Source organism: Eurypyga helias, unplaced genomic scaffold (genome assembly GCF_000690775.1).
Source record: "Eurypyga helias isolate BGI_N326 unplaced genomic scaffold, ASM69077v1 scaffold6461, whole genome shotgun sequence".
NCBI lineage: Eukaryota > Metazoa > Chordata > Aves > Eurypygiformes > Eurypygidae > Eurypyga > Eurypyga helias.
Genome location: NW_010232659.1, coordinates 62383 through 86001, shown reverse-complemented (window position 1 = coordinate 86001; position 23619 = coordinate 62383). Strand labels below are relative to the sequence as shown.

Genomic DNA, 23619 nt, shown 5'->3' with positions numbered 1-23619 from the left:
GGGTGAGAGAGAAAAGAGAGAAACAGGAAAAGCAGCTCAGTAAAGGGAGTAGGATTTCTCCTCTCACTCTCCTCACACAGGTATTTAACGTGAATAATGAGTATGCCAGTGCCATTAAAAACTGGTATAAGGCTTGCAAACAGCAGAAAAATGAAATCCTCAGTAGCTACAGACAGTAAAAACTTTGCCTCAATATGAAGGCAAATATAAGCAATAATACCATCAAAATTCATCATACAGAACCAAAGGACTACATAAACACAGATATGCCACTAACAAGGCAGAGAATCCCCTTTGTAGGCATATTATCAGGGATGTATCTAGTATATTTGAAAATGTACTTTGTATTATTTCACAGATAAAGAAAATGATGGTAAAGATGGAGATGGAACCCATTATTAACTTAGGTTAACTTTAGGTACATTTCACAGATCCACAGAATGGTAGGGGTGGGACCTTTGGAAAATATTCTTGATTCAGACTTAAGGAAAACAAGTTCATTGATTTCTTCGTATGTAACAACACATTCTTAAAATTCATTTAAAGGAATTTAATGAAGTGAGGAAATAGTTTAAATTACCATCTTCCCAAACTTTCTGGGCTTCTGTCCAAAATGCAATATTGGGTTCTTCAAGGTGAAACAAAGCCCAAGATTTTGAGCGGAAATTAGGTCCATGAAAACAAGCCAGCGTCATATGGTTCCCATGCAGGCTCATGGAACCTCCAAATTGCATTCCATCTTCTGGCAATGGCATCTGAAATAAGGATATATGGCACCCAGATACCACTTTCAAAACTCCCGGCCAATGGCGGTGATGGGCTGCATCCAACACTAGAAAGGAAGCACGCAATGGCAAGAACAAACTTTAGGAAAATGAAAGACAGAGAAAAGATTGCTGCCATATTTATATTTTTAATAAGACATGGAATTTTAACCGATATTTTCCAATCTATTTAATTAACACTGTTCCATCTTTGTGATCTGCAGAGAGTAAGAATAACATCACACTTCCAGTGCTATTCCAAGCTGAAATGCTTTTTTATGAAATAGACTTAAAATTAGAAATAGGCTTTTTTTATGAAATAGACTTCAAAATAGACTTTGAGAACTATTTCAACTCTACTGAAATAGTTTGAAAATTGCAAAAATAAATTAATTTTTTATGTTTTAAACAAAACCCACATATTTTTAACTAAAACCTGAAGATAACATAAGTTAGCTCGTTATTGTACCCCAGGTCTAGCAGGGTAGTCAAGACATTTGCATTCTTCAAGGCTATCACCAGCCCCAATTTACAGGAAAGATGTACCAAGAAATTATTTCAAGTCAGATAGATATACTTGCATGTATAAATTGCTCAGATGAATTTCTGCAATGAAAATATTCCACTTGGGAAGTATTCTGGTTTTTGTACCACTTACATTGCTCATGTGAGCTTCTCTCTAAGTTGTTGGCCATTGTCTTGGGAGGGAGATAAGGAACAGGTCCCCAGGTGGACAAAGCTCGTTTGCTTGTATCAAACTGCTGAGTAAAGAACTCCTGGAGTTTCATTCCTATTTTTATTAGGTCTGGTGTAGTCGATCTTGAAATCATCACTTGGAAGATATCCCATTTCAAGTCCCCATGGACAAATATCTCGCTAGAGATTAAAAACAGCAAGAACATTAGCAGTTAATCTATTTCTTCCTGACAATTAAAAAAAAAACCTCAACAAAAACCAAACAAACCCAAAAAACCCAGAACAAAACAAAACACAACCAAAAAACATGAACCCTTTGCTTTCTAGCAGACGCTTACGTTTTTGGTTAGCAGTACTGGACAGAAGACATATAAGCAGAATTTGACCTTATCAAACATGATACATTTGGATCACAGGAAGCAGTGTTACCTTTTATCAGAGATGCTCGAGTCCAAAGCATTATACAGATTAATTTTCCATTCATCTTGTAGCTTAAGATCAGCATTACTGAAGATTCCCATTAGGATACTGGACCCCATATAATCAACACGTGCTTCAGTAGAACCCATAGTAATTTGAATTTTATGACTGGGCTGTTGGTTTGGATGTTCCGAAATATGAGCTGAAATGGAACCAAAGCAACACAGAAATCTCACATTAAAAGATAAGAAATTTGTTTTTTCCAGTGATATCCCCCTTGTGCCATCCACGTGATACAGAGGGACTGCCTAAGAAAGCACTAGTTACTTCCAGAAGCATAGGGAGGTCAAGGCTGGTGAAGAGCCAGAACACCCAGTCTCTTTCCAAAGCCAGTTTTACATTTCCCAGACCATTAGCACTTATCAGATTCCAGGAGGAGCTGAAATGCTACCAAGTCTCTTCAGTTGCCATCTCTTCAGACAGCTGAAGGGGACTGGAGGGTTGAACAACTAGCTAGTGTAATTTTGGAGTGACCCTGAGACTGAATCAGTCCCTGATCAGAAGGCTATCCCTTCGATTCAAAGTGTGTTTCATAGTCAGAGCACACAAGTAAGAGTCCAAAGTGTCTATGTACCAGCCGGTTCACAAAGTGAGGTACTGTGTATATTCTTTAGTTTTCACATTCATTGTCTGGAGCATATACTAATGCCAGACAGCTTTCCTACTTACCCACCATCTCCAGGGTATTAACATCGATGGTGCCCCCAACAACACCTCCCCTGGAGTCCAACTGTGATCTTCCCAAGCCAACAGACATGCTGATTTCCCGATCTCTGCTGCTACCCACAGAGAGACGACCCTGGCTTTTCAAACCACTGGTGGTCCACCTAGAACAGAGGTGAAAACAAATAATTTTTTCCAGGCTGTCAAAAGAGAAACTGAAAGTTATTTACTGGAAAAGCAGTAAATCATGTGGTTTAGGCATACGTGACTTCAGGATAAAGCATCTACCAGTATCCATGAGGGGCTTCACAACTCTTAATGGAAAAAGTAAGGATTTTAAAGCAAAAAGACAACAGGCTGTTAATAGTCTGTGGGGAGATTGGGGGTTTGCCCCAAAACAACACTGTCTCTTAAAACATGCTTAATCTTGGTTTATACTCACGTAGTATTGCCCATTACGTTGCTCATATTCATTTGAACATTTAATTGTTTTAGGTTCATAGCAAATACAACCAGTGTTTCCCATGGTGTTCCTTGCTGGCTTCCAGCTTTATTTGACTTATTAAATGGCGTTGATGTTTTTGAGAGAGTATCTAAAGAAAAAAGACGACAAATTTAAATTATTCCAAATGCTAGGAAAAACTGACAGAATATATGCATTGTACGTATTCAAAAGGACAAAATAACACCATTATCTAAGGAGCACCACAAAATGATGAGTGGGGATAAGTGAGAACTAGAGGATTTGCAATACACGTTTCTTCAGTTGTCATAGAAATCGAATCCTTTCACACATTTATTTTACACATTTACTAATAGCTTGAGAAGATACTAATTTGAAGTTAGTCATGCCTAATTTAAATTGTTCAACTGTTTGTTTATTTTAAATGTATTTTTAAATACCAGTGTAGTCAGAAAATGAATTACTAGTATTTGAATATTCAGGTAGTAGTAATTTGCACAAGTGCCAAGACAGTATTAGGGTTTTCCTTGCCCTTCTCACAAAAATTCTGGCAATATTGTTATAAGCTTGTGAAAAATGGCATTTCCTATGAAGAAGCCACTCTATCAAGCCATAAATCCTTCTCCAACTGTGTCTGCTCCTCAAAACTGTTCATGTATAGCCTCTTGTTTGCTTACTAAATAGACAAAATACCCGTCCTTTCTTTTCTCACAGCTATTTTTCCTAGACTAAAATAAGCACCATACTTCTAAATTTCATACCTAATGCCATAAATATTCTACACAGCCAGTGCTACGCTGCTGTAAGATACAATACAGTAACGTTTGTAGTAAAAGAAACCAACAGTTACATTACTCCTTGCATAGAAACTAACCTCACTTAGACCTCTTAGTGAGTCCAAAGTCTCAGGTGAAATGAAATAAATGACCTGACCCACGAGCTCTGATACTGACCCTCTGCGAAGAGCATGGTAATTGCTTGGATGAGAACAGAGGGCCAAGAAGATGACAGTGCGGCCACATAAAGCTGGAGAACTCATCTAACCCCAGCTAAGCAACTCCCGCTCTAGTAACAGAAACGGCAATTTTATAGAAAGTACTATATTTTGATTCACCCATTTCAGACGTTTTTCTTTCTCTAAACCATTGACTCTCCACTCCCACGTGCAGCAGAGTGTTTTACGGTGGCCTTCTACAAAGCAGTAACAGCATACTTTCTTCATATGACTGATGGAAATACTTTAAAAAACTAAAGAAACCGTTGCCTACTAACCTCTCTGAGGCACTGAAGAGTCAGACACGCTCCTGGACCTTGTAACAGCTGGAGACTTTAAGCTGTGAGATGCTGTCCCAGGTGACATACTGCTGCTGGCACTGTGTTCACTAAAAACATTAGGGGACTGTGCCATGTGTGTAAATGAGGCAGATTGGCAGGGCTGCTCCCATGTCCTACAGTATGCTTTCCGTGACGATTCAGGAGAAAGATGCTGGGTTACCCCTTCAATTGAATCTGGTGTTCCAGGACCCGATGCTACTGGAAAAAAAGCAGCACAAGAAAGGCAGAAAAATTATTTCAATATCCTCACGTATAGTAAGAAGTATTTGGAGAGTGTCAAAATATATTTCATTTATTGTAATTAAAGGCTTTCTACCATCTTCATTAATATAAGATCTTCAAATAGTTCAATGACCTACTTCAGAAATTTGCCACTTCTTCTTCCTAGAATTTTCATTTAAACCTACTAGACTGACTGAATACGGAGTAAATTATAATACATTTATATCTAGTCACACATGTTAGAATAATAGGTAATAAGTGTTTATCAAATTCCTACTACAACTGCTTGTACAAAAAAGTTTTTCATGAAAAGAAGCAGTATCCTACCTGGCAGATTTATTGTTTGATCACCAAGGAAAAGCCGTCTAGCAATGCTTCTCCTGTACCAAGCCCTCGGGAAGGCCAGAATCTCACTGAGTCGCCGCATATCATATTTAAAAGAAGCAGATCCTATATCACAGACAGCTGACAAAGAAAAAGCAGATACACACAACTGTACATTCTCAGTAGTAATTGGTTTTGGTAACCATATGTAATGAATAGCTGTTTCAGTATAGTCAAATACCTCTTTACCCAGCAGTATAATAAATGCTCTGCTGTAATACATAAATAGTTATTAAAACCCGCAGTTTTCCTGAGGTGTTTCTCCAAATCCAGTATTAGATACAAACACATTTCATAAAGGCAAGATGGAACTTATGAACTAACTGCTGTTCCTACTTGTGTTGTATGCCATAACCACCAACCCCCCCTTCCTCCTCCTTTCCCTGAGCTTTTATTACTGAGTGCAACATCATATGCTATGGAATAGCCCTTTGGTCAATTTGGGCCAGCTGTCCTGGCTGCATCCCCTCCTTGGCAGAGTGGGAAAGAGAGACGGCCTTAAGACTGTGCAAGCACTGTTCAGCAACAGCCAAAACACTGTTTTTTATCAACACTGTTTCAGCCACAGATTCAAAGCACAGCACTAGAAGAACTGCTATGAAGAAAGTTCACTCCATCCTAGCCAGAGCCCTTACAATCTCAAAATATTGAAGGTCATGTTAAGTCACACGGACTGATGTCAGAGATGTGTTTGAGCAAGCCTGTTTAGTTACATTAAATGAATCAGGAGGCTAAAAAGGTGCAAATAAGTACTCCAAGTACCATTAAAATCTAATATATCAATCCCTACTTCATTCAAAAAGAGCAAAAATTTTACTACAGACTACAAGTAGATGGCTTTCACGTAACATCTACAAAAGCTGCTGAGTAAAGTATGACTGGAACAGCAATTCTGTAATGAGCTGACAGATGGGATTAAAATGAAACAAGCATTTACCAGATATGTTTATCAAGGTAGTATCTATCTTGCTGGTAGCTTTGCTCGCAGACTGACTTTCAAAAAAGGAGGAACCTCCTGAACGCCTTATTCGTGACAGGCTGACTTTCACAAACTCCAGGTTAATGCTCAAAGAATCCTTCCGGCCAGTGACCGAAGTTGGTTCCTCATCCACATTACCTAGAAAAAGAAAGGAAAAAAAGGTTAATCTTCTGTGACCTTTTCAAATCTTCATTTCAGAAAACCATGCCAAACATGAACAATGTTCTTTACAGCAAACAAAAGCTTGTTCTGTACCTAAGGCTCCTGATCCAGGGGTTAGAACAGTAACAGCAGATTTTTGTTTTCCAGCTCCATATGGATGGAAGACGTACAGGGAAAAGTCGGACATGCAGGCAGTAAAGCTCAGGCCTGAAGAGCTGCTGCTAGAAGAAGTCAAGTCTGACTGACTGCTGCTGTGCCGTGTTCTGCCAAGAGGGCTGCCTAGGCCAGGCGACGAACCTGAAGTCACATTTTTTTTGTGCAAAAGCTAGTTTTAGTACAAAAGCATTTTTAAACATGAAATAATAGTTAATGGCAATGTTTAATAGAGTAAATGCACATCAGATTATGCCCTTGTAGCGGCAATATAGCTTAAATATATTCTATGTACTGATGCTAGCTTTTTCTAAGAGATAACTCGCTTAACCATAACCAATACAAGAAAAACTTTAATACCGTATCTGTGCGAGCTTCTACAGGAAACGAGTAAAACATGAAGCAATCCCACTGAACTCACTAATACATAAATGTCTACCCTTAAGGTGTGTGAAAGATGATCTTCTGCTCTAATTTTAGACAGCAGAACATGCTATTTATTATGCTACAAGCCGCACGTAGCACAAACTTTCATATACATGTTACCTGGTGCTCCAGATTTACTAACTGAATTCTTTGAGCCACTCTGGGAAGTACTGCCACCAACTGACACATTTTCTGATGGGTACGTTGTGCCTAATGTTTCCAGCTCTCCTCGGTTGGAAGAGAAAACAAGATCCAAGGAAGGCAACTTCAGCATACATTCAACTCTTGATACTGGCAAGCAACTGAACTTGATCTGAGAGGGCTGAAAGATAAAAAAAAAAGGCATTGAATGAACAAAGATGAAATACGAAAAACATCCCGAATGTGGCTTGTAAAATGCTATGTGTTTCTTTTTGAAATATAAGCAAATTATAGCCTTTTCAGATTGATTTTAGAATTATCAAGATAGCTGTATAAAAGTTGATGTACATACATTGATTACAAGGAATCCCTCCAACACCAGGGCTATTATTTGGACCAGTTTTTGGAAAACTTAAGACACAGGAAGTCTGGATGCAGCAGAGGACATGTATGTGCCCCTCTCTTCCTCCTCTCTAAGTCAATTCATAGCTCATCTCACACACAGAATCACTTGAGCTGGTGTGGAAAGCCTCAGCCCCCCTCAACACATTCTTGGCCAGACGAGTTTGCAAGTAAAAGCTGAGAGAGGCTATAGATTGTTGTGGTTAGTTTTCACAGGCATTAAAAAAAAAAGCATCTGCTGGAATATGTTGTTTGATTTGGGAACCTAATCAAATTTATACCAGGAAAAAAACCTGTTTGACCAAAACAGGAAAATGCTCAGATCAAGCTCAAGTGCTCTGAATCACTCTGTGGTAGCACTTTTCTCTCTTACACGTATAAAAAGCCCAGATATATCAAATATTAAGCAGTAGGAATAATGCCTTGGAGGTGATAACTGTACATTCCTACATTTTCCATATGAACTGAGAAAATCTTTAATTATTATTTTTATTTTGTAATGGTACCTATAAACAATGAATAGAAACACTAGTTATGAAAGATATTTTTTAAAAAAACTCCAGAAGAGTCAAGGAAGAATCAATGATTCAAAATGATCAGAACTTTTGTGACTTTTTTCAAGATAGCTCATTTTTTTTTGGTCTCCATGGGACTAAAATATGCCAGAACTTCTGCTGAAATTAGTCCCATTTTGTCATCACACTAGACATCAGTATCTCAGAAAGGACACTTAAAAATGTTATTTATTTTTCAAAAAGCAAACGTAGACACATGGATTGTCTCACAGACTGTGACTGAAGTTACTGTACTGAATAGTGAGTTAAAACCTCACCTGAACTCGTACATAAACCACCACATCTACAGGGAAGGATGAATATGCTGATGTTGAGGACGATACTAACGATGTTGTGGATTCTTCTAAGGGATCCTGTATATCAAATTGTCCCATGTCTTCATCCTGTGAACTAACAGCTTTTAACAAGTACAAGAACTCATTAGGTTGTTGAATTTAAAGGGAAGAGCAGCGCAGTGCCACGAGAAGACAAGAAGGAAAAAGGGCAGAGTGCTAGGATACAAATGTGTAGCCTACCTGTGTAATTCCTTTCAATGGGTGTAATTGGAATGGTTTCAAGAGCTTTCTCTAGGAAGTCCAGTAAGCATGGGCTAATCACCATTTCCTCCGGCAAGGACTGGAGCGCAACCCATGCATACAGTTTCGCGGTTTTCACTCCACCGCTTCCTTTCCCTTTGGCTGCAACATGGAAAAGATAAATTTGTCTAATGTAATTCCACTGAACAGTAACTGACAAACATTAGAAGATACTTCATAACTAACAGCTGTTTCCTCTGATGCTCCGTACCATCATCTGAAAAGGTATAAATCAGATCAGTTAGAATAAATTAAGCCATAAGTTTTCACTAGGAAAACTTTGCAAAAATAACTAGTAGTTTGCCATGCTTGATTGCAATTCCATTCCACAGATTCTTGACCAAGCACTCTTACATCATTTTTAAAAAATAGCACTGAAATCAGACACATACAATTCCTTTCCAAATACACAATGCAAAGTAACCACAGCAGACTGGAAATGAACGTGGAATTAGGAAAAACAAATACATAAGCCTGCGAAGAATGGCAGTTTAAACTGAGAAAATACATCCAAAAATTAATACTGAAAATGGCACGGTCTACTACATTTATGCACAGAATATCCAAAGATTCTGAGCCAGCGTTTTTAAAAGCTTGGAACTAGCCAGAGTACAAACTAATAAAAAGATTGTTGCCTTCTAAAATCTGTAGAAGAGGCTTGGATCCAAACTCACCAAAATATAAATATGCACAGAAGGTATTAGTATCAGCTCAATCACTATATCTATGAAATACAGCTATTAAAATGAATAGAAGAGATTGATTTTAAATTATCCAAGAAAAATATAAACATTAACAAAACAACTAAAGCGGAGCTAAAAATTTTTTATTTGCTAAAAAAAACCGCAAACCCCAAGCCCTGAATTTTCATTCTCTGCAAACTATTCTGCCTAGTGCTTCTGACTAGATTGTCCTATCTTGCTCTTACTGGACACCAAAGACAATAAAAAAGGTGGTTTCCATTCTAGGGGAAAAGTAATATTAAAAAAAGTTATATAAATAAATGTGTTTCAAACCAATTCTGAACTAATAAATATTTTTAAAAATACAATGCATAAAGAAAAACAGTTATGGCAATCCCTAGTTTTGGAGACATTTATATCATGATATAAGTGCAATTTCTGTAAGCCCCCATCAAATGTACAACTTACAGACATAAAAACAAGTCTCAGTAGCTAGACATGACATGGTAAAGGCAAAGATTGGAAAGAGGATACGAAAATACAGAACAAAATTGAAGAAAAATAGCATAAACCAAGATTACACAATATTTGGTAATCATAAAGAGGATGGACACTTCAAGGAGGAAGAGCTTATGGTTCAACAGCATGGATAATTGAGGAAGGTGTCCCCATCTCACTTTTCTCTCCCAGCGTCTCCCTTGGTTTTATTTAAAAAACAAACAAACAAATAAAGAAATAAACACACACACAACTTTTTTTCGGTTATTAATTTTTCTTGCTCCTCAAATTTTGACAAAATTTTTGGCTTTGTTTTCAAGTGATATTCAAATGCTGAAGGAGAGAAGAGTGAATGTCTCAGAAGTCAGGGGTGCAATCTACGTAGCTCTAGGTCTGACATAATTTAACAAAGGACTCCTGCTTGAAAACAGGAATCCTTGGACATAAAACAAAACTTGAAGTATCAGACCCCCTGTTACTCCATATCATGGTTATTTAAGAACCTGCAACAGCTGAGGACAGTAGTCTGGTATTTTAATTAATACAAGAAAGTCTAAACTGCTGCTTCAGTACTAAAAGAAATAATCCAGTTCCAGAACGCAGTATTTTGTGCACTACTTGCGCAGCAGAAGGCACTTAAAAGCTAAAAGTATAGTGTAATGTATGGAAGAAGGATTCATCTGATTTTTATTTTTCTTGGATTATGAAGAATAAAGCAGTCAGCATTCACTTTTTACACAGAGATTTAAATTTTGCTGTCCAGTAATAAGCATTTTTTTGCTAAGTAAAAACAGGGAGAAGGCAGTGACAGCCCATCACTGGGATACAGTGACTATGATAGAAATATTACCGAGACCGGTTTGGTAAGAGATTTCTACAAATGCAGCTTTATGAACTACATTCATGCATCTGGAATCAGGTTCTGCAGCCAAAATTAAGATTTGATACAGTGCTTCAGGTAATGTGCAGACAGATCTAAAGCTAGTAGATTACATGAAGGGGAGAGAGATATCTGTGAGAGTTTGAGAAGGTTATTGTCTATAAGTACCTGATGGGATGGGTGGGGGTTGGGGAGGAAGTAAGGTGTTAGTCTTGCTGTGGATAGTGCTAGATAAAGGAGGAGATGTGGCAGTATCTTTCATACCATACAGCTTGGACTCTTTGGAAAGGGTTCTTGGCAAAGAGGATCCTCGAGAAGTATTTGGCGACTCCGTCTTTAGAGTCTTAGAGTTGTAGTGCAACTGGAAAGCAAAGAAACATCAATTTACTTCATACAAGTAGCTCAATTTCTATACAGTGGTTTGGCGTCACTCCTTCCCTTCAAAAAGTTTTCCCCCCATTATTTACAATATTTTTCTAAGATATCATTGTAAGATAGGTTAAGTTCCAATTCATGTTCTGCAGATACTGCCGGTGAACATAAATATCTGAAATTTTGGTACGGAAAGGATATAAATTAATAAACTATTAAAAAAAAGCTAAGGTAAGACAGAGAAACCAAGGAAATGAGCTATTTAGGAACAGCGCCTAAAGCCTGCTCTGTTATGCTGTACGCATCCTGTGCCACCGTTTGCTCCTGTCTGCATGGCTTTCCATCCATCTTACTGCATGATGGAACTATTCCACGACTAAACACCAGCACACAGGAAGTTACATAAAAAGGAAAAATAAAAAAATATTCCAGGAGTTCACACAGGAGTGCAGAGTACACTGCCAATGAAAATACAGAACAGCACAAAAGCTGTAGGGAATGTTTAGTTATTCCTAAATTTGACTAAAAGCAACCAGCCCGGACCTGAGACATGTGTTAACCCTGCAACTAGCCTGGATACTGGAAAATGGACACACATAGCCCTTCTACACTGAAAGACTAGAAAAGCCAGGCTGTTACAAGTGAAGAGCATTATATTTATGGCATTGCCTCAACTGAACTGCATGAAGTTTCCATGCAGCAGTGACCTGTTTTTCCTGTTCTTATTCCCTAGGACTTCCAATCACAAACATTTCTGTTGAGATCTCTTATTTCTAGGATATAGAAATAATGATTAAAAAACCAAAAGGGAGTGTACAGTTTGATGGTGTTTGAGCAAACACTGTCTTCGGAAGGTTTTTATAGCAAGACTCTGACTGCTATAAGCCAGACAGAAGACACAGAGAGCTTTATGTGTTCGTTGGCCAACTACTGAGCTACCCTTCCCATGAATTACCAACAGCAAACAGTTCTTCCTTTATTTAAAAAGGGCATACAGTGTAAATTACCTGTCAGAGAAGAAAACATTCAAAACAGAAGTCTAATTTTAGACACCAAAATGTCAATGGAACTGATTTCATTATGTAATTATCACATACACTGTATGACATAGTTCTGTTTTTGATGGTACATAAAAGATTTTGGGTTTCTTCCCCACTAAAAAAAATGAGGGTAAAAGCATCTACCAGTTTCCAATGTAGAGTCATTATTCCTATTTCAGCATCATTCACATAACTGAAAAAAAGATTTTGCAAAGGTGCTCTGTATATATAAACTTGTACATACTGGGACAATGTACTTGCTTTGAAATCATATTTGAGCAGAGAGGAAGAGCAAGCGCTTCCCTGCTGAGTTATACACGCCTTTTACCTTTACATCCACCCCAGGAATATAAAACACTGTTGTTTCCACATCACTAGATTTTGTCTGTAGAGATGATGGCACTTTCTTGCCAGCAAGTAAGTGAGTAGTAGATGCGTAATTAGTTTGAAATTTTTTCTTTTTTGAAGGAGACTCTTGATCCAGACTTCTGGAACTCCGATCATAGCTCCTAAAATAAATACATTGCATGTTATTAAAGCAAGCTTCATACTCCTACTAATATGAGTACATTTTCTAGTATTAAAAATGTAGACATGTCTAAAACAAATTTGTAGTATCAACTATCTAAAGGAAGCATTTCAATCTCTGCTTTACTCTTTATTTTCTTTGCCCTCTACTCCCTTTCTGTCTGCCCACTCTGGCTTTGCCATTTTCATTCTGTGATTACTTCAGGCAGTAAAACCTACAAAATAATTGTTATGTCCTTAGCAAAACACCTTCCAATGCCCTGTACTCTTACAGTCAAGTTCATCTACATTACCCAACGCGGTATATGAAAATTTTTGATATGCAGAAAACACTTATCAATTCTCCTTCTCGCTTGTAAAGCCCATCTTCATATAAATTCTTAAGAGATTATTTTTCCTCCTGTATCAATTCTTAGGAAAAAAGTGTCTTGGAAAGACAGAAACCAAACTGCTTTCAAATTACAGATCTCCTATCCCTTAGGTGGATTCACTAAGTTGTAAAGTTACTTCTTCATAGGCTGAAAAAAAAGAATCCAAGTACTTTAAAAGCCTAACATTTTGTTTATGAAAGATTTAACATGATCTTAAAAACAAAAGCAGGAGAGAGGCATATGCTGACTCCTGCTAAACAAACACAGCTCCCCATGCCATGCTCAGCCATAACAAAGGCGAGTTATGGTGATACTATGAAGCAGTGGTAATTACTATGAATAAAGTGATGGTAACAAACTAATGCATATATCTTCTGTGCTTTTAAACAGGCCAGCGCCAAAGAGTCAGTAGTTAGGGTGCATATGGTCATAACTTAAGTGACGGAAATATCAGATGGACTTAAGAGCTAAAGCAGAGTAAAGTACTCATACCCTGTTCTTCAGAAGGCAACTAACAAACACGCTTCTTACCTTCGTAAACTGATGTCATCGTGTTCTTGCTGAAGCACTGTAGGGTGCAGTACACATTTTCCACAATCAATTTCAACCCTGATATCAAGTTCAAAGTCAATGTTTCTCTCCGTGGTTGTGCCAGTCATACTTCTGTTGGTAGGTGTTGTTGGCCAGCGCTCAGTGAACAGTTGGTGGACGGCAGCAAAGCCTGTTGCTTTCTTGCGAGACGTACTACTGCACAAGCACAGTTGTGGGTTAGATATTAGCAAGACATGCACGTCAACAGATGGCAGGAGGCATTCTTAGCCTATATCCACATTCAGCATATAATATTTTAAGAACTTTTCTGGAAAAACCTGATCTATTACACAACAATACATTGATCTATCTTCCATTGACACATCACTAAGTATCCTTTCTCACTATAGCGCACTATAAAGAACTAAGCCTTTCTTAATTTCTCAATCAAGAAAAAGAATATAAAGATATATACAATAATTTTCATATTGGTAAATATTTACATTCTTACACGCACTCTGTGGAGACATAATCACTGGAAAAAACTGATAGTTATGCTGCATTTGACAAATGTGCCATATTATCCTGCTAAAACCTGTCACGTGCCTCCAAAACTCACTTTCCAAGTTTTTTGGTTCTGTTCTAAGCCCTGAAATTTCTAGCAGTTGCCTCCTTTTCAGATGAGAATTCCTTCTTCACACTCTCAGTCACCTCTGCCCAACACAACCTCCCCTGCCTTCTGCATACACACTTCAGGCAAAACTCAATCCTTCACCAGTAACACATTCTGTAGCTTTAAAGTCAGTATTTCAAATGTATTTTCTTAATTTCTGTCTTCTTCCTTATGACTACTACTTACGGTGGTTTCCTATAGAAATAGGTCCTCTCTCTTTCATGGTCATCCTCCTTCTCAGAGTCCTCGCTGCTTGATGATAAGCTGTCATCCCGGCGTCCTTCTTCAGGCTGGAAGGGAATGCCGGGTGAGAAGACTACTGGAGGTTTGGGTGAACCAAATACCGAGCATGAGCCTTCACTAGCAGATGAGTAATGGGAGGGACCATCAATAGTTACAGACAAAAGGTCCATTTCTGTCTCCTCTGGGAACTGATTATAAAAAGACAAAAAGATATTAAATTTCCACAGATACCGTTTCCATCAAGAATACGTTAGACAGCTCTGGAAATAAAAAAGCAAGAGTGCTATGAGAAACTCTGACTCCCGAGTTCCTCACAAAACAGACAGCAGGTGTAGAAATTGCAAGATGGATTACGAAAAAGAAAGAAGTGAAAGCTTGGTGGGAAACATTTGCCATTGCTTAGTGATTGAGCTCAGACTGTTAGCTGAATACATACCATGCTCTGACCAACTCTCACCACCAGTAGGAATACAAACACGTCATTCAAATTTAAACAAGATTTTGAAAGAAAAGAACAGAAGACAGACCAAATCATCATGAACCTCGTAGAGGGGCAAGACACCCCGGAGCGTTAGTGAGGCGTGCATGCAGAGTGCTAACACAGAATGTACGGCACCGGTTTGCAGTTCTGGGCTGCGCCCGTGCGCACGCCTGCTTTAACACAAAACGTACCTCAGGCCGAATTGCCGAAAGGGGCCTCCTATTTCTCACATAAAGCACACCACAAGCACCACTTAAGCAATTTTCTAACATTAACTTCTTTAATATGCCTATGAAAAGTATCTAGAAGTGTTAGTTTAACACCAGCAAACCACTGCAGTTCTACTGTAGAGCTACACAGTCGTCATTTGCAAATTGAAATTAGAGCTCTGGCAATATAATGTCAGTAAGGGTTTTTTTTGTCTGTTTGTCTGTTTTTTTTAACATTTGATACCTTTACGTGATGGCATTTTGGTATGCCAACAAAACTGAAGCTAACTGGTCTTACATGTAACAACAATAGGAAAAATGTGAGAGAGCTTCTAAATGTGAACAGATTTAAACGTGCCAAGCACATTTCTATGTTTCATTTCCACCCCTCTTTCAGAAACAGGAATTTATTTCCTGGGAGCATGAGGTGAGTTGGAACAGAGAAAAGGGAGAAAAAGTATTTACTTCCTGGAGTTTTGGGGGAGTTGTGTTGGGTGGTTTTTTTTGGTTTGCTTCTGTTGGTTGGGGGTGTGTTTTGGTTTGTTTGTTTGGGTTGGATTTTTTTTAAGAAAGAAAAAAAATCCTTACCATTTTCCCTAAACATGTTTTTTTAAAGCAGTTAAACTCTACCATTTGTTGTCTGGGTATTACGTTTTCCCTACCAGCTATTATTTGAAAATGTCTTATTCTGCATTAAATGTAGGAATCCCAACAGAAATAGAAGTGTGAGAAGATGTCCTCCCACCCAGTAATTATTTTGTATGGGTGTTGATGCCTGCAATCTCAGAACACAATGTAACAGATGAAGGCACACACACTAAAATCCTCTTCTAAAGCACATTTCAAGGCTAGACTTACATCACTTTATATCAGCCTTGATCAGTCTTCATAAATACACAGACAAAATGCCATTATTTCATTTCACAAAATCTAGCAAGTCTTAGGTCTACATAAGGGTGTAGAAACCCTCTGGAAAGTTCATCAATCAATCAATCATGTTTTTCTGCTTACTTTGCATATTCAGATTTAAATACTTCCAAATTTGATATACATTCTGTTTAGCTGAGTGCAAAAGAGATGAAACATTGAAAAGCAGCTCCCTGTGAGATATATTAGTTCTCTGGCAAAGAATACTTGTTTCTTCTCAGAAATACCTGAAAATACCCTTCCCCTGGACAGCTGGATTGTTGTGCAATCCCCAAAGCTGTTTTATTCAACTTAATTAGGAGTGAAAAAAAACAAACAAACAAACATTAAAACAATTACAATAATCTCAGCCATGCAAAAACAATGTAATAGGAACATTTTAAAAATGAGAAAACATAGCAACAAACAAAACCAAACATCAACCAAAGATTCACCGATCCATTTCAAACACACAGAAGGATATACCTGTAGGACTAAAGGAAACTGACTAATACCCATCTGCAAAACTCTAAATATATTCAAACACAAATAATGCTAGATTTTTGCACACTTTTGATAAAAATTCCAAAACAGCTGTATTACTACATGTGTGTCAGCCTAAAAAAAAAAAATTTTTTTTCAAGTATTTTTGCTAATGTTTCAATTAATTTCTGTGTTAAGAAACCAAAACATATCTGTCTTCTACCAAAACAAATTTATCTTCCCAAAACGTATCAATACTTTGAAGCACAAACACACACACAAAAACATACAAAGCAATTCAGGTCTGCTTTGGTATACCTATCTCATCAATTTGTGGCCAAATGGCACGTGAAATTATCTTAGATGTCATGATTATATGGCATATAAAGTAATTCTTACAGAGTCCTGTATGTTGAAAGTTACTCTTGGCCCCGGAGACGCAGCATCTACACGGATATCTGGGAGGTCTTCACTGTCTCCTAATCGAGAGCTATAAGCAAAACAAGAACACCACAGCTTGTTGAGTTTTACTACAGGATTCTATGTTCGTGTAGTTAACTACACAAACATAAGGCAAAAAAAAAGTCCAGTCAGTACATAGCATTTTGTTACGGAAAAAAGTATACCATTATAATTGAAGCACGTAGGATACATGTAAAGGAAGAAGGAAGGGGAGAAGGAAAGAGAAAGAAGCTACACATTACTCGACTGGTACCCTAATGCTCGCAAATCTCTGCTTATTTCTTTATGCCAGCTTTTCAATCCTGAGCCAAGATGCAGAAATTATAGAAAAATAAGACATTTGTGATTTACCACATGGGACATATAGCAAGTTGGAAGATTATGTATTCTCTGATGCAACTGAAATTAATTATTTGGCCTTGTAGTATATGCATACCGCTTTTCATTCACAACCAAAGTAGCCATTAAGTTTTTCAGAACTCTCTGTTTCCAACAGAGCAACAGAAAAGCCCCGCTATCTTTTCCATACATATTCTGGTTCTCTTCATATAACCTTGTGAAAAGGTAAAATGAAAGTGGTTTTGTCCTGATAGATCTTGAACCAGAACCTTCCTGCCTTTGGCACTTTTTTTGCTTTAATTATCAAGAACGCTAATTAATTCACTAGAAAGATTCCTTTTCAAAAGCACCTTGGAAAGTTCACTTCAGAGTACTTATAAAGCTGGTTTTATGCTGGAATATCTGCTGTCTGACATTTTCACATCTGCATTATTTATAAATTCCCATCAATTCTACAGAGGTGTTCAAACTGGAAGCAAATTTCTATTAAGAATTTCTACTCTCAACGAAAAAAGTCCAAAGAATTCTAACAGCCCTCTCCACCTGTTTAATTTTCAAATCTTTTATATTTCATAGAAACACAGAATCACACAATGATTTGGGTTGGAAGGGACCTTAAAGACCATCTAGTTCCAACCCCCCTGCCATGGGCAGGGACACCTTCCACTAGACCAGGTTGCTCAAAGCGTCATCCAGCCTGGCCTTGAACACTTCCAGGGATGGGGCATCCACAGCTTCTCTGGGCAACCTGTTCCAGTGCCTCACCCCCCTCTCCGTGAAGAACTTCTTCCTGATATCCAATCTAAGCCTCCCCGCTTTCAATTTAAACACGTTCCCCCTTGTCCTGTCACTACAGGCCCTTGGAAAAAGGCCCCTCCACCCAGCTTCCTTGTAGCCCCTTCAGGTACTGGAAGGTGCTCTAAGGTCTGCAGAGCCTTCTCTTCTCCAGGCTGAATAAGCCCAATTCTTCAATACATAATAACCTAGCACATATTTAATTCCAAACTTTGAATGCTTCAGCTGGATCTACAGAAGCAATGGACTCAAACACATGCATTGTAAAACCAAAGCAAACATTTTCTTATGAGGCATCATTATACAACTGCAGTTTGCTCAGCAGCCATTAAATGATGAAACACATCCAATACATGTTACACAGGTGAAGAGATTAAAAGAAAATTATCATTCACAAGAAAATAAGAGTCTCCCTTTCTTCTCCTTACAACAAACCTTTTTTAAGGCAAATGATTGCAAATGAGGTGTAGAAATCAAAAATGATTACACCATGCCATATTTCCTTATATACCTTTCTTCAGCTGCCTTGAAAGCAGGATTTTGTAGCAAGACCTAAGTTGTTGTAGAAGTGGAAACTTCTCCTCCCTTGACATACTACTAAGTCTGTCAAAAAAAGAAGTTTCAAAAAAAGATGCAAACTTGCTTGTTTTAGAACATGTCTGTCTTCCAAAATGACCTACTCCTACCCAGTTCCACCACATATAGCTGCTGCCTACAGTAAAAGGACTCTTACAGCTAAAGCCCAAAGCTGCCTCTGTGACACATGCTGCTGTTGCTTTCACAGATCCCAATTCCCAGACACTTACCTTGTCCTGTCCATTCTCTTCAGAGGTGGTCTTCCTGATGCTGAAATACTCTTAGATCGGCTATAGCTGGGTTTGTAGCTGAGACCCCATTTGTCTTTTAAGGAGGCAGCCTAAAACAAAAAGCAGTACTTAAATGCAACAAATGAGAACACTGGCAAGCTAAAATACTATTTTACTCAGGTATTCCAGTATAGTAAAAAGATTTTTTTTGTTCCATGATAGCTAAAATGCATCTCTTATCAGCATTTGCCAGCATCTTCATGCTGTCTCCTGATACATGGTCACTTTTCATAGTTGCTGGATTTGGGGATGTCCTGTTGCCAGGAGAAAAGTATACCCAAAGTTAATAATAGCACCACTTTGACAGACACCCTTCCTAGCCATCACTACAGTAACAGAAGAACATGACTTAAAATAAGAGCATCTCAGGAAGAGCTGCAAACAGATTACTATTTGAAAGATCTTTTCTTATTAACAAAGCATCATACTTGGAGCTCATACACTAGGACACACTGAAAGTAATTTTTTACCAGGTTTGTTATCAGGGTGTGGGACAACAGCCACATATGTTTGTGGATTACCAGCAACACTGCTTGTTATTTGTATGGTTTCTTCTAATGTTCCTTCAAGCTTAGTAGTTTAGTTTTATTTTTATATCACCTAACTCTGCAACTATACTGTTTATTTATACACAGAACACACATTCAGGAGGCACGCATGCCAAGTGGAATACTAGGTATCACAGAATCATAGAATGGTTAGGGTTGGAAGGGACCTTAAAGATCATCTAGTTCCAACCCCCCTGCCATGGGCAGGGACACCTTCCGCTAGACCAGGTTGCTCAAGGCCTCATCCAGCCTGGCCTTGAAGATAGCCAGGGATGGGGCATCCGCAGCTACTCTGGGCAACCTGTTCCAGTGCTTCACCACCCTCTCCATGAAGAATTTCTTCCTGATACCTAATCTAAATATCCCCGCTTTTGCCCAGGCAGTTAACATCCTTGTCTCTGCATCTGCATTCATCAGTCCAATAAGGAATCATTTTAAACTCTGCTAAGCTAAGGAATAAATGACATCTTTGAATACGTATTTTCTGACTATTTCTTGTGAGTGTGCAAATAAACCCATTTACATGACAGTTTTGGTGAAATTTCAATTCTACTATCACCATTATTACAAAGGAGAAAAACCTTTCCCCCATCCTCACAGAGGTAAATGGGTTGCTGAACTAATTCATATTTCTAACCTTCTTTTCTCATTACTAATATTTTCTTTGCATTAATCATCATGCAAAGAAGAAATATGCAGCACTAGTGCTATAGTATTTTTAAAGTAATGTAATTAATAGTGCTCACCCTCATGCTGGATCTACGTAGCTTTTTACGAACATCTCGGCGGATATCATTCACAGCCACTGACTCCAGCTGCTGATAGCGCTGAATTTCTTGATTGATAGTTCCTTCACTTGCACCTAATTTTCTGGGGATAAATCACCGTTGAGTTATTTTACAAATAGGTGACATTATTTTCACCACTTCTTTTTTTCATGATACAACTTCGTCAGGTATAATATTTTGTCCTTAAGAAGACTCTTTAAGATTTCTGTCTCAAAAACAGAAAGCAGAGCAGTAAGAGGATGTAGAACAGACCAGTGTGCAAGGAGACCCCCAGACAACAGTGGCATCATGATGCTAGCTAAGGTTGAAAATAAGAATGGCTATGCAGCAACTCCCTTGCTTCATAAAGCCCGAGTTGTAACAACTAGATTAAGGATGACCTATACACTTTAAGTAAACAGCTGTCTTGTGTCTGAAAAGCAAACATAATGGGCAAATTGAGAATTCCCACCAGGATGAAGAGGAGCCCTCCTGCTGTAGCAGTCCAAAGCCCTGCCACACCAGTGACAGCCTTCTGTAGCAGAATACGTAATTTAAAAAATGCCATAAAGTAACCTCTGTTTTGAAAGAATCGCAATTTACTGAAGCACTCAAACTGACAAAAGGCAGACACAAAACGTAATATTGATTCTTGAACTCATGTTAGAAGAAACATTTAACCAAAAATCCAAAGTTCAGATACAATTGCCCTCTGAATGGTGACAGCAATTTTATTCCAAGTACATGCAGCAGAACGCATCTCCTCTTCATTATTTAACACATAATTACCAAGCTCTGTATTCCCATCCCAGACGGATCCGTTTATATGTCTTAGAGAAACAGGTTGGGAAGCAAGCCCAACAAACCATGACTGTGAAAATTAATAACATTCACAGAAATATAAATTATGAAATTCTGAAATATTAAGTAATTATTTCTTGAGGTTTTTCCTCAAGTACATCATAGGAGATTTAATTTTAAAATATCACCCACAAGATGCAAAAATAGTCGGTTAAAATAATCTTCCAGTGAATGAGACTAAGTTTATTCCGGTTACAAAGTTAGGTATTTTGTTGAAGTAATCACCATGATAATAAATAAAAATGGAACTCTGATTATGAATCAATAGGAAATTAATTATTATCAGACATTACAATGCAGAAAGAATATAAGCTAATTTGACACTTGGGAAAGAATCAGAGAAAAGTGAGAGAGAGCACTTGCATATATAGTTTTTTCTTATGGAATCCAAAAGGACAATCTTTTACTTTTAAATAAAGACAATGATTTCCACTTGACCATCACAATGCCACAAGATACGTGGTAAGAAAGCAAAGAAAAAAAAGTCAGCTGCAGTTTGTTACTCCCAAACTTTGTGCAAGTTAAAGCAAAGCCCAACTTACTTTAAGTCATCAATGACTTTAGCTTGTTCATTGAGTTCTCTAATATCAACTAAACGTTTCACAAACTTTCTTCCTCGCTGTTCTCCAGTCTGGATACTAGAAGCTCCCTGCCGTCGGTGATCAACAATCTCCTGTTTAAAATAAACATTTAATTAATGCCCTCATCAAAAACTGGACATGGGTGTGATGTAACAACAGGCAAAGTGAATTTCACACCTTAAAATTTGGACTAGTGCATGCAAAAGAATCAGTTTCATCTCAAAAGGCAGCTGATTGGATTTTTTCCAGTGATCCAAAACCCATCATTCAGTTAGACACACCATAACTACTACATACATGTCCCCATGAGCAGGATCTGCCTGCTTTCATATGTGATCTGCTAGACTGAAGAGAATCACACTTCGCTGACCCCAACAGATATTCTACAGGAACAGAGTATCGATGGTTTGGGGGGCTCAAACCCAGCAGGTGATTTACAATCCGCCGCCCAAATGTTAGCTTGCGTGCATCTCCACATAATGAACCTCCACCTGATTTCTAAACAACAAACAGCAACGTTAGTGTTCTGGGATAACGTTTTCACTCTTGGCAGGCAAGAGACACCTAAAATAGTCATTAAAGAACATCTGTTAAAACTTTTTTTTTTATATGAGACCAAAAAGTATATTTCGTAGAAGTACCAAAAAAGAATTTTTTCTAATTTGCTCATGTTAGTAACTTACTCTCCTGTTAAGAAAAGCTATCTACTGCCACAGCTTTTCCAATTCTGGTACCTGGAGTTAGGTATTCTATTCTCCATAGTTCCAAATCCAGATTGGTATGTCCATATAACACCAGTAGAAATATGATGTGTGATTTCTTATCTTTGAAAAATGGACTTAGAAAACTAACACACAAACTTTTTTGATTGCAGCAAGAGTTGTAAAAGCTATAAGGAGTAGCATGTTGACATCAGCTCAAGACTAAGATCTTTACATTTGGCTGAAGACTTTGTTTTCCAACTAGTAGCACTTATTTTGGTTGATTCACTTACTGCATGTATAGTGGGAGACATAGTGTCAACTTCGTCCTCATCCGAAAGGTCAGCGATGTTTACGGAGTTGAGGTCAGCAATATCATCAATATCTTCTTCTCCTGTCAATGTTGTGAGGGTGTTGCCTAAAGCATTCAATCTTTTCCCAATGTTTGGATCCATATGGACATCAATACCACACATCTTCCATAACACGTTCAGTGTCCAGGTTCCAGCACTACTACTTTCTGTATTAAAAAAAAAAGTGTTTAACCCATTTTTCCTCTTCTAAAAAATCCCCCATACCAGGTTATGTATTAGTTAGCAGAGACAGCTCTTATCAGTTACAAAGAACTGCCTCTTCTGCCCACTCTGTGGAAAACATATTCCACAACTGAAATGCTTGCTGGAAGTATTTCTTTAACAAGTGACATACACAGACAAACCTAATGAAAATACATTCCCTTCAGCCAAGCTGATGACCAGGAGAGAGCACCTCCAACTTCAGCTCTTGCAACTGCAGCCAAGTATAACATTCCAGAACACGAATTCTAACAGCAAGAAAGCTAAAGGATGTCTTATCTGCATGGAAAAATGCCAACCTATTTACAGTTTCAAATCCTGAATAATGATGCTGGAAGATGTTATATGTGTGAAGTGCCTGCTGAATCACCTGTATTCCCAGAACTTTTCTAATAAGTATTGCCACCTTTGAGCATCAAAATACAGAACTTGCTTTAAGCAGAACTACACAAGATACTCTTTTTCCTTCTAAATAGGTTTATCCTGGTTTTCTTCATTCACAATTCCATGTGAGGTAAATCTTTAATGGTTGCAGCATGTGTTTCATTTTTATGTCTCCTCAGCACAAAAAAAGCAAGCAGGGACAATGAGCAAAACTACAGGGACAGGAGACACCGTAGATGCTACAGCTGGGCACAGAGATGAGAAGAAGCAAGCAGCAGGAACGATGACCAAGAGTGCCAGGTGTTCTAGAGGCCTCTGGACAATGTCCAAACAACTCATTAGGAGAGACTGGGAAAAGAGGGAGCTTGGGAAGGATAGAAGCTATCTCTAGAAGAGGTGAGGGGGGGATGGAAGCTCAGGAT

General features: G+C 38.1%; 1 protein-coding gene across 1 annotated transcript in view; it reads right to left on the bottom strand.

Moving 5' to 3' along the window:
- Positions 1-23619, bottom strand: part of LOC104516944 (uncharacterized protein KIAA1109-like) — an 88712-nt gene that overhangs the window by 5805 nt on the left and 59288 nt on the right. The window contains 22 exon segments of the mRNA XM_010161458.1: positions 581-832; positions 1423-1640; positions 1890-2082; positions 2610-2767; positions 3046-3196; positions 4339-4599; positions 4951-5088; positions 5945-6124; positions 6242-6445; positions 6848-7049; positions 8103-8242; positions 8361-8522; positions 10650-10842; positions 12222-12402; positions 13324-13539; positions 14183-14286; positions 16718-16808; positions 18721-18830; positions 20075-20198; positions 21499-21629; positions 21835-22035; positions 22532-22758. Of these exon segments, the coding sequence (XP_010159760.1) occupies positions 581-832; positions 1423-1640; positions 1890-2082; positions 2610-2767; positions 3046-3196; positions 4339-4599; positions 4951-5088; positions 5945-6124; positions 6242-6445; positions 6848-7049; positions 8103-8242; positions 8361-8522; positions 10650-10842; positions 12222-12402; positions 13324-13539; positions 14183-14286; positions 16718-16808; positions 18721-18830; positions 20075-20198; positions 21499-21629; positions 21835-22035; positions 22532-22758 (3837 nt within the window).